This window comes from Poeciliopsis prolifica, unplaced genomic scaffold, assembly GCF_027474105.1.
Source record: "Poeciliopsis prolifica strain line A6 unplaced genomic scaffold, Auburn_PproV2 SCAFFOLD038, whole genome shotgun sequence".
Lineage (NCBI taxonomy): Eukaryota > Metazoa > Chordata > Actinopteri > Cyprinodontiformes > Poeciliidae > Poeciliopsis > Poeciliopsis prolifica.
This window is the reverse complement of record NW_026562413.1, coordinates 133365-145396: the sequence shown is the minus strand read 5'-3', so window position 1 is coordinate 145396 and position 12032 is coordinate 133365. Positions and strand designations below refer to the sequence as shown.

General features: G+C 37.5%; 1 protein-coding gene across 1 annotated transcript in view; it reads left to right on the top strand.

Annotated features, from left to right (window-relative positions):
* Positions 1-12032, top strand: part of LOC129374990 (dolichyl-diphosphooligosaccharide--protein glycosyltransferase subunit STT3B) — a 90473-nt gene that overhangs the window by 35759 nt on the left and 42682 nt on the right. Inside the window, exons 2-3 of the mRNA XM_055053726.1 lie at positions 1374-1482; positions 11442-11729. Of these exons, the coding sequence (XP_054909701.1) occupies positions 1374-1482; positions 11442-11729 (397 nt within the window). The remainder of the gene's footprint in view (positions 1-1373; positions 1483-11441; positions 11730-12032) is intronic.

Below are 12032 nucleotides of genomic sequence, written 5' to 3'. Positions count from 1 at the left end.
AGACAGTTGGACGCAGTTAAACACGGAGCAATGCTGGAAAGAAAATCTGTGAGTTTTAGACAAGAGAACAGAGCTTCTTGTGAATTTGTTTTGCTTATTAGCTGCTAAAATATCCTAGTGAGCTTATTTTATGTATATTATGAGCAAGTGCAAATCTGTATCTATGACATGACTTTGTCTTAAATTTCATTCCTATTTAATGAATGAAATTTATTAAATAGGATACTTGAAGATACTACGATATCTTAGTAAATATCTTAAGTCTTACACTTGAGTTTATGAAACCTGCAGAAAGCCATAGCGTACATAAAGCATCATACTTCGTTGGTTAGCATGTGCTAATGAGTGTGTGTTGTTGTTTCATGAACGGCAATAAGTCAGTACTGTTTGAGTCGGCAGGAGTCTGTCTGCAAAGTGCTGACTCAGACAGCAACGGGGAAGTTGAATAAATGTGAGCTCATCAGATGGAGTATGGTGACAAAAAGTGACAAAATATGGAGAACTTTCACAGGTGACCATATATTCAGTGTGAGCATTTCTTCAGTTTGACTGAGGATAATGATATAAAATAAACTTCTTTTGCAGAGATCAGCAGCACTTTGATTTCCTCAGCGCAGCATTACCTCATGGGATGATTAAATAAGACTCGATGAAATGTGAATCAAAAAATTTCTCTGATGTAAAACAGCTTTTTCTTCACAGACAAAGTTATACTCACTCTGTTGTACACCTCCCAGGTAATTGGCCTTTAGCTGACTTCTCTCTGTTTTGCACCTGGAGTATTTTCCACCATCCATTTGAGCCTGTGCTTGAACCACAATACATACCAAATTAATTAGCTGTGTGGCAGAGGAGCTGCCGCTGAGTTCCTCCGTTTTCGTCGGCAGCAGTTTTCAGAAGACTGTCAGCTCTTTCTCTCAGCTGGTTGACAGCGTTCCAACTACGTACCTCGACCACGCTTTTAACCAGGTCGTGTTTTAAGTGAAATTACTGACATTTATTCCTACGACCTGGTTGATTCATTCAATTAGGAGGGAAAACTGAGACCTGTTTAATGTTGTTGTCACATCCCGAGTAAAACCGTCTGATCTTCTAACCAAAGCCTGACCTCTGAGCTTTTGGCATCACTACAAAGGCTCAGATTGTGAATGGAGGAACTTACTGATCTCACTTCGAACGAGTCAAAGCAGCTTAATATTCCTTAGATCCTTCTTAAAATCTGAATAATAAAATCTGTTTTGTGTTCATGTTTTCATCTTCATGTTTTGCTTTCATCTCCACTTAAGAGGATTTGATCCTGACGGAGTCTGGCAACTACATTCTGCATTACAATAACCCAACTCTGTCGTCTTCTTTTTGTTGTGTTGCTTCAGGTTCAACTACAGATCAACTCACCATCTCACCACCAATGGCTTCTATGAGTTCCTCAACTGGTTTGACGAAAGGGCCTGGTACCCCCTGGGCAGGATTGTTGGTGGAACAGTGAGTGTCTGTTTGAAACAAATAAAATGCGCTGTTGTAAAACTCTGCTTTTCTTCTCCTGTTTATCGCATCCAGCGCTGCATTTAACAATGCCCATAAACTTGTTTTGACCTGAATTTGTCTGGCTGAGGAAAGTGGGCTCCAGTGCTCTTGTTTTATGTGAGCAGATGAGGGAGGAATGAGATTTCAGAGTAAGGTGTCTACATTTTCTTTTTCCTTCTGGAAAAAAAAGGTGCACCAGAAGTTGCTTCCCATATAACAATATCATGACGTTTTCTCTGCCCCCAAAAAAAGTTACTGCAATATTTATGTCATTGTCAATTTGTTTTTACAACCAGGGTTCCTATGGAATTCAGAAAAGTAGAAAATGTTAAATTATTTTCCATGCATGGATTAAGTATGGAAGAAAAAATATTAGTGGAAATAAATATGTGTAGTCCCAGACTTTATTGGCTCACCCATCTGTTTTAAATGTAGGGTGCTTCCTTCATGTTTATCTTTTTGTCATTCATTGCTTGTGGATTAGTTTCTCTTTTCTGTCTTGTTCTTTTTCCTTCCTTGTTTTCTTTCTACTTTTCTTGTTGTTCTTTCTTTCCTTGCATTCCCTTTTCTTCCTCGCAAAAATGTGAATAATGCATTAACAGGGAGATCTTAACATCTGTATCAAAAGAAGCATGACCTTGATCCTTAGTCTGACATTGAATCAGAAGAAGCCTTGAAATAGCTTCTGGCTACTTGTCAAAGAGCTACTTGCAGTGTAAAAAGAAAGATCATGTGTATTAAATCTTCATATTATTTTCTTCAAAGTCAAAATTTTCTTTCTAAGGTGTTTTATTATTATTATTATTATTATTATTTTGCTTTATTTAGTTTTATTTATGTTATTGTGAACATAAGTAAAAGTTTCTGTAAATCTCACTAAACTTCTGCCTTAGTGAGGTTTAATTTTAACATGAGTCCCGGTGAAGTTAAAGATTGATGATCACATCTTTGAGCATTTGATAAATACATGGATCTGACCTGAGTTGGACTTTCTGCTCGACAAGCCAGCTGACATATTCAAGAATAGTATGTTCCTTCAGCCTCAACCTTGAAATTGGAAAAGAGGAAAAGACTGAGTGTCTGCTTAAAAAAAGAAAAAAAAAAAGGTTGAATCTCATCTTTAGATTCTAAAAAGTCAGATCTTGTACTTGGCAACATTTTGTAGGGTTTTAAATATCTTTGAAAGTGTTTGTGACTTTTTTTATGAAGGTTTTTACAAAGTAGCACAGCTAAAACAATAATTTTGTCTCGGATGATGTCGTGTCATAGTTCCTTACAGAACATGCTTAAGTTTTTGCCCCGAAACTGTTCTAGACAGTGTGGGGGATTTGCATTTTCTTTCTGTATTTTATGTTTTATTTTAGATGGATCTATAACGCTGCTTTCAATGGTTTGAATAGGAGTCTGGCACCAGCAAAGTGCTATTAGTTGCAAACATGACATCCGGTAAATGGCTTAGCTGAAATATGTTGCTTTTCTTTGCAATATTTTCTGATTTCTTAAGAGCAAGGCTTTTAGATGCGGTTAAGTTGTTGTACAGTTTTATTAGCCTGGTGCTTTTTCATCTGTCCTTGTGAAATTTCCTAAACTATTTTTATTGATATACGTTAAACTCTATTGAGATATTTTGTTTTTACCTAAGTGCTCTTTCGGGAGCTTTTTGTTGGTGCAGAAACTCCATTTTAACCAGATCAAATGGTGTTTTTCTTATGTTCTAGAGTTGTTTTCTTCTCATGAAGGCAAGTTTTTTTGTGTGTGTGCGTGCGTGTGTGTGTGTGTGCGCGTGACAGTCTGCTTCTGAAAATGCCGTCAGATATCCAGGTATCGGACTTGAGCAAAAAAAAAAGTTCAGAGTTCTTTGAAAGGCTTGAAGTGGTATTGCTGAAAACCAGATAAGTCTGTAATCTTGAAAATCAAAATAATTCAAAGGTGGATCAGACATTTTTCACAGAGCTGAGCAGCACATTCATTCATTCAGGTATTGTTTAAAAGGTTTTCTCTTTCGATAGTGACCCAACACCGTGCTGCTTTGGACTAAGCAACCTTTCACAGGTAAGAGGCTTTTACGCCACAATAGGTAGTGTGATTAATCTACATTATGTTATATTAATGAAGTCACAATGGATTCCCACGGCGTCCCTGTTCAACATCAACAACTACTATGTTGAAGTCCTTTTATGAATTCAGCGTGTTGTTTCTTGCTTTCGGTCTTCTTCACATTTGCTCTCCTGACATCAACTCAACAACTATCGAGCTGCAAGGCTCATCTGTGTTAAATACCTCAGGTCTGTCCATCTCCTTCCATCTATTACAACGCCACCTGCTACCTTTCTTTCCCACCACGTTTCATGGACGCAGCGGGGTTACACTCTTGAGCTCTAATTGCACTCCTTAATGATGCAGCAGGAGTGTATAATCTAAAGTCCCCAGTGCAAGATAAATGTGAAAATGCTTCCCAACGTGTTGGCAACATCGAGTCCAGCTCAAACGATCAGATGGAGCCTTGTAATCTCTAGCATTGTGTCCTAACATAAAGATGGTGAGGCATGTTAATGGTGTTCATCACTGAGCTGGCGTTACTTTGCAACAATCAAATATAGTCGGGACGTATCCTGACATTTTCCCCATAGTGTGTGAGAAACTCTCAGAGCTGGAATCCAAAGGTCCTCATTTGTTGTGAGTGGTTATAATCAGCTACTGGTAATTGCATTTGCAAAGCAATCTAATAATGGATTTATTGGTTCTGGTACAGTTCATGGCTACTTGGTTTAGGTCTTTGTTCCCACTGGGCTCAAGCTGAAACTCGTGATTAGACAGGTAATTAGAATTAGAACATGTTTAGTCCCAACTTAATTTCCATGATATTTACTGACCGTCTTTGTCGCATAGTGAGTTATTTTTCAGAAATTAAACAACTAATGCCTGTTTCTATGCTGCACAGTTGTATTCATATGTCTAATTTCTCCTTAGAAAGAATTGCTGAATAATTTACACATTAATCATATGGAGCAGATTAGTTTGTGCTGGACTGATCTTTGCACAAATTCAGTTAAGCATAAAAAGTATTTTCCTTTTTCCCTTGGACATTTAGAATTAGTATGCAAGTAGAGGACATTCAGACGTGAGGTTTAGAATGTAAAAGAGAACTGTTGCTCTTATCCGTTTATCATTCATTAATATCAGGGATGTTCTTGCTTTGGGAAATGACCTTCAGCAGTTAAACTGACATTTTGGCTGAACATAAAAATGTATTGTTAGTTTAAACAAGGACCTGTTTTTGTTTTGCAATGTCCTGATACTGCTCTGAAACAATACTCTGACTTGATATTGCATTACAATTAAAGAAGTCAATCAATGCCAAGTTAAAAACAACTAAAAACAATCTTTTAAGATTCATTTTTTGTATTTATGTAAGATGTTATAAATTAGACAGCATGGATGTATGTTTTCTTGTACAAAATTAAATTGGCAGTGCTGAGGGGCATCAGGTATATAACTCAAGCAACAAAATAAGTTCAAACAAAGGCTATGCGTCAACCGATAAACACATCATATATGGGGAAAGCCTTGTCTCAATGACAAACATTTTCTACCACAACAAGATGCCACTTTTACATTAAGACGCTAAATAAAGTGATACTAATGGTTTTCAGCTTTTTCTGTCTTCCCAATAGTGTCTAACGCTGCAATTTTACATTTCATCCCTGTACATCAAATCAATTTACCTTGCTGTGTTTGGTGAATGATCGTTGTTTTGTAACTTTTGTAAACACCAGTGTATTCTATTGGCTCTGACGGTTTGATGGACATTTCAATCATCTTAATTTTCCAACGGTCTCCTGAGAAACTGCCTTGTGTCGTTCACAATGTCTGGGCTCTGTGGACCGAAGCACTCAGTTTTGCAGTCAGTGTTTCGTTTTGTTCCCCCTCCTGCTTCCTTTATTTTTATTTTGGTGCAAAAACAATTATATATGATGGAATGGGGAAACAAGAAGCCAAGAAAAAAATTCTCTGAAATTTCAATTGATTGTGTCAAATTGTGCTAAAAGGATTCATTTGGAAGGTTTACCTGAACTGTTATCAACTAAAAACATCTGTGCTTCACTTTTTATTTTTCTTTCTTTTTTTATGTCAGCAAATGTCAGACCTGTACTTCAGTTGGCCTGAGGTTTTGGATTGCAACTGCATACTTTCAGGGCATTTTTTAGGTGGATTATTATTATTTTTTACTTTAGTGTGCTGTATTGATTTTTAGACCTCTGGACTGCACTCTGGATCTGACTTTTATTTTCATACAAGAGTAATTCAAATATCCCATGTTGTGAAAGTGGCAGATATGTCCTATTCAAACTGATTTCTGTAAAGAAAACCTTGAGTCTAAGAGGTTAGCAAATGTCAAGTGGCGTTTTTACCACTAATTGCTTGTGTACAATGATAGAACAAGTCACTGGACCCAAGCCTTGCAGGATTTTATCAGACGCTCTGAAATGGAACAGGTTTGAAAAGAATCACTGTACGCTGTATTAACCAGACTCCCACAGCTTCAGTTTGTTGGAGAGCAACTTTAGACATCATATAATTCATGGCTTTTTCTCATGTTTATAAAATATGATTGTTTCAACACAATTTCTACTTGGTCTCCAAATGTTTCTTGACCCTTAAAGCAATGGCCATATAGCTAGAAAAGACATATGTACTGTGCTACTCATCAATTTACATAAAATCTGTGTTGTTTTACAAACCTATCAAAAGTACTTTAACTGAGATAAAAGCAAGTTTTATCTTTGAGGATGTGTGGTGCGTTGAGGCTAGACTTTATGTAGTTTCTCTGAAAATGGATTGTTGTGAATCAGGGCCATTCAGTGTTACTCAAGGTGAAAATGAGCTTTTTTCATTTGATCTCTATTGAGCTGCTTTTTTATAGCCATTAACAAGCTAATACTTGTGTATTTGTTTATGCGTACAATTAAAAAGTGTAATTTTGTGTTTGCATACTTGCTTCAAAAATAAAGTCTAAAAGCATGCGAATATAAAAAGGTCTTCGAGAACTCCCAGTGGTCTTGGCAGGAGTGCAGTGCCAGATGGCGAATGGCGTTTTGCCATATAGAGAGTACAGACATTTTGATGCCAGGCAGGAGGGTCATTCTTATGGTCATGCGAAATGCAAATATCTCCCTGTAACATGCTAATCTATGCAAAGTTGTACAGCTTCTTGGAGATGGTGGATAAAGATGTAGCAAAACCATAATAAAGTTGGAACTGAAGAATCATTAAGTCTACAGTTTATGAAAAGTTAGACTGAAATATTCTACATATGAACTAAATAAGCTCAAAACAAATGGTCATTTAATTTTCTAGATGTGAAGGTTGACTTTTGTAGTCCAGTGAAACGAGAAGCAAAAGACAGATGATGTTTGGCCTAAAAATGACTCAGACCACAAACTGCAACTTTACATTGGAGCACTCTTATGGCAGCACACTTATTTAGTGTGTAGGTTAATTGAGAAAATGTAGCTCTGTTTGCATGACTGAGCCAAATCATTTTTTGAACATAAGCATGCTTTAGAGACATGGTATTTACCTCACCTCCCACACTGCTTTCAAAGTCATAAAATGATTGTGTGAGAGCTCTCTTTTGCATTAAACCTGTGCTTTTAAAACATGGAGAGCAGATGAGAGTTGGGTTTTTCCTCACTTATAACCATAACGTAGTTAAGAGCATTTGCCTTGAAAACTTCAGTAAAATTTTTTTTTCCAAATCCTGTTTTCTCCTACAGTTTTTAGTTTTCAATTGCTTATATCACCTCTTCTACTCGCCAGCAGTGAACTGACAAACTGGCTAGTAGCTGGTTTGGACAGTTTTTTATTTATTTATTTACCTACTGAGCCAGTCAGAAACTCAAAAAACACTCCTTGTTTTTGACTATTGCTGCCATATTGCTGTAACAACACTCTTTAGTGTGCATTCTTGTCATTGAGGAAAATACACTGGAGTCAGCTCACATAGGCAGAAAATGTGGGCTTATTTTCTAATGACCAGCACGGTCTGGTGGTCTGCCAATGCTTCAAGGTAAGATGTCCAGTTATTGACACCTTGCATTTTATCATGAACCTCTAGTTTAATACTTTTAAGAAATGCAGTGGAGACCTCATAATGATGTAACTTTTAGAAATACGCATTTTGCTTAAGATTGGCAGCAGTAGTGAGTCATTTATCATCAATGATAAAAATATGTTTGTTTGTGATAGAATGGGAGTCACACCAAAACAAAAAGTTAGAACTCAGGTGTCTGAAGGCATCAGGGAGAACCCTTCAGTGACAAGAGAACTTACCGAAATGTTCTGGCAGGTGCAGCTTGTCATTAACACACCGGCAGGAGGAGTCCAGGACCAGTCCAGACTCCAAAATGCTGGAAACAATGTCCAGTAATCTGCTCTGTTTGTGCAGAAACCCAATACGTCTCACAGGTGCCAACTGATGTGTATCTGTTACCTTGATGTTACGCGTCAATATATAAATTCAGAGGAATCATTTGAAAAGCTTTTTAAAAAGGTATCAGCTACGACACATCAAGATATGTCTACAGTTAATTCAGGCCGGAAGGGAGAAGATTTTCAGCAGATAACAGGAAGTATAGGAAACTTTCTCTTTTTTGTCACTTTGTGTTAATCTTGCTTAGAAAGATTTTCAGAATGTTGAGGTCAATAATCTTAATTTTTAAGATAATTAAAACAGAGACCAGAGTTTTAGTATTACTAACCATTCTAACCTTAAACAAGCGGCGTTCATTGCATTAGGACCGGGCTTTGGTCCCCATAAGATCCATCAGTCTTCAGAAGGTTGCTAAATATGCCAGAGAAGGTCCCAAATAGAAAAGCTAAGCAAGTACACAGATAGAGTGTGAGGTTGCCTCTGTCCACTACATAAATACTTAACGACTACTATCAACAGGAAGTTCTAGAAAAAAAAAACATTTAGAAGTTAAGAAAATAATGAATTGGCTGTTCTTATCATTAGGTTAAAACTTTAAATCAGAAAGGAGCCACATATTTCTGATCTGTACATCTTTAATATTCATGTCTTCCTTATTATTTTGTAGCTTTTCATACATCCTCAAAAATGTCCTTTTCTTCATCCCTTGTCCTTTATCTTGTCCCATGCTTCAATTCAAAGTTAGATAGCAGATCTCGGCAACCCTCATTAATCGTGTATGAAAACATTAAATCCTCCAAGCACTCAGATGGCTCACACCAGTTGGAGGACCAGTTAACATTACAGTGAAGTGTGTCTCTGCAAAGACCAGTCCAGTTGGCCTTGTCTTTTTATTCCCTTTTCTCCCCGGCCCACCCTCGTCTCCCCAGAGGACGGCTGTCAGTTGCTCTTTCTTTCTGAGCTGCAAATAAGAAAGGAAAGCCTCTTTAATGTGCCAGCCTGTAACAACAGCGGGCTGTCAAGCCAATAACCCACTCTTTGTCTCCACAAGGACAATTGGAATACATATTTTGCGAGGGCTTTTGTCAGGTTTTCAACATTTCATGAGAACTCTGTAATTTTAGCATCTATTCTTTATGAAAACCAAAACATTTAAGCCAAACTAGATCTTTTTTTTTTTTTTAAAAAAGCTCTATTTTAAACAGTAGCAGTTTTCTTCATCTAGGTCACAATACAGAGTTCAAACTAGCTAATAATTATAAGATTAATGCAGGGAATGATGGGAATTTGTTCCAATAGACAGAATCAAATCCTCTGAGTCGAGAGAGAAAGAGAGTCGACTCTCATTGAAATAGATTGGCTGGCGAAGCTTGGATCTTGTAGGCTAATTAGAAACATAGAGACACGAGTTTATTAGGAGAAGTAGAGTATAGACTGAGGCTACACTGAATACGCATTAGAGATCACTTACTTTTATGCATAACCTTTTTTGCATCTGACGTCTCTAGTACACTACAACAAGCTCTAATTGAATCGTCTCTCATGGTTAGAGGAGACGGGGGCATGAGGCCTCACCTACATGGGCCACAGTTCGATTTCAGCATGAGGAGCTAATAATCATACATTCAGCTGAAGAAACGCTGCCTTTTTTTCATCCAGCGCTTTTTAAATTAGTTTGTCAAGATTATCCTTCTGCTGCAAGGTTGATCTGGACTAAAGTGAATCCATAAAGATGATGAAAGATTAATTTTAAGCTGAATTATTCACTGTAATTGTTCCCTTCACCTCTAAAAATGCCTCAGATAGTTTGGTTTAAACTGAATTTTATTTGCATTTATGAGCTGCAGCTTTTCAAAAGAGCTGTTACTATACACAAATCATGCATTAATGAAGAAAGTTAATACAAAGCCTGTTTGCAGCTGTCAACTTGGTCTTTTTAAATCAGCTGAGCTAATGGCCCTACAGGGAAAGTGGAGGATTTAAGACTTTAACACCAAGCTGTGCCCGCACACTGTTCTAAGATCACCCACCAAGCTTCCAATTTACCAGTGACTACAAGTTAATTTTAAATGTTATGTTTAATTAGTTACTGTTTTTGAACAAATACAGAACAGAAGTATTTTTTTTTTCTGTCTGAATCAGTGAGACTGGGAAATTAACACATTAAATCTGCTGTTCTGCTACACGAGTTTTAAGAGAATTAGAAACTAACAGATGATTTTTCACAACACTGAATTTGTGAAGAAGGGTCGTGAGCCTTTTAATAGGTCTCATTGCTAAAAACAATTGTTGCACACAACAGACATATTCTAAGTTCATTAAATTTTTAGAAACAATGGCCTTTTTTCAACACATTGGAACCTCCTAACAGTTGTAAACAAACTGGGTTTCTTTTTGTATTTTATAAGTCATTATAAAAACAATCTGCCGGTGTGAACGTATGTTCAACTTGGAGTTTGAGTTTTAAGACCAGAGAGCTGCTGGTTTTGCTTCTGCTGAAGAAACAAAATTGCAGAACTTGCAAAAGGCTACCAAACTGCTTCTTTGCTGTTTTTTTTTCTTTCCTTCCCTCCTCCTCTTCCTCCTCGTAAAAGCAATATAATTATCGACTGCTTGAGTAACCTAAATTAAAAATGCTCCAATTTCACTGCAGCATAATATTTAAATGTGAAACCTACTATATAATCCATATTGCTTTAAAACTGATAAGCAAAAAATAATTCATTATCCTAGAATAGTTTGCATCCATCTTCCCTTCTCATTAAATAATTTTTACATTCTGATTTATTTACAATAAAGTGTAAAGCATATCATAATATATCATGTATATACAGTAAATTAATCAGCAAGGTTGCCAAATCTTCAGATTCTTTTTACCTGCATCTCCACAATCAGTTTAGCGATAGCCTAGAGTGAAACGCATTCTGTGTTTCAACTGGTCACTTTGAGTGTATCACAGTAAAAACGGTTTTTAAAATTATTATGCGTTTTGCCGCAACTATAATAACATTGGGTCCTAAAGTTGACTTCTTTCCCATCATAACTAAACTGGATGCCTATTTCTAAATCTGCAACTTAAATTTTGAATTTGAACTTCAAGCTGTGAACAAAATTGATTCTACTTGTCTCACCACATCCAGTGCATATGTGCAATATGGAGGCGTGAGCGCTTCTGTTCAACTGGAAACCGAAATTGAATGCCGTATGCAAAGACCCTGATTCTTGCACCTTGTTTTATTCCCTGCACCACACATCAGTGGCCACTGTCTCTAACAGGCTGCAATATGTTTATGTGTTACAACTTTTTAAGATAGGAAAGTGGAAAATGGGTTTGACAGTTGCTTTATATGTAAAACATAATACAACAAACTGTGTAATGTACCCTAAGATGTGAGACCTTGTCTTGTGAATCCTCTCACCGCCTCTTGAACTCAACCGCCATGTTTTCTGTCGCTCTAATCTCTGTGTGTGTCTCTGCCCTCAGGTCTACCCAGGGCTCATGGTGACCGCCGGCCTTATCCATTACATTCTCAACCTGCTTCACGTCACGGTGCACATCCGGGATGTGTGCGTGTTCCTGGCGCCGGTGTTCAGCGGCCTGACGGCCATCTCCACCTTCCTGCTGACGCGAGAGCTGTGGAACCAGGGCGCAGGGCTGCTGGCAGCCTGCTTCATCGCCATCGTCCCGGGCTACATCTCCCGCTCTGTGGCCGGCTCCTTCGACAACGAAGGCATCGCCATCTTTGCACTGCAGTTCACCTACTATCTTTGGGTAAGTAGACTGAGAGCTTAGTCTAAAAAGAGAAAAAAAATTACATTTTCTTATACACGTTTATATAATAGTTTTGTCATGTTTTCTGCCATTGCTCATCTGTCTGAAGTCGTAGTCTCCTTTTTTTTCTAAGAGACGAGGTTTATGTAGCCAGGAAAGTAGAGCCCTCCTTTCAAATCTTGCTTGCCTCACATCTTGAATTATTTATCCGTAGCCTTGAAAAGAAAGCTGGCGATCTTTGCAGGCCATGTGGTTCACAGAATCCAAACTGGACAAGGAAAAACCTTCACAATGAGATGACCT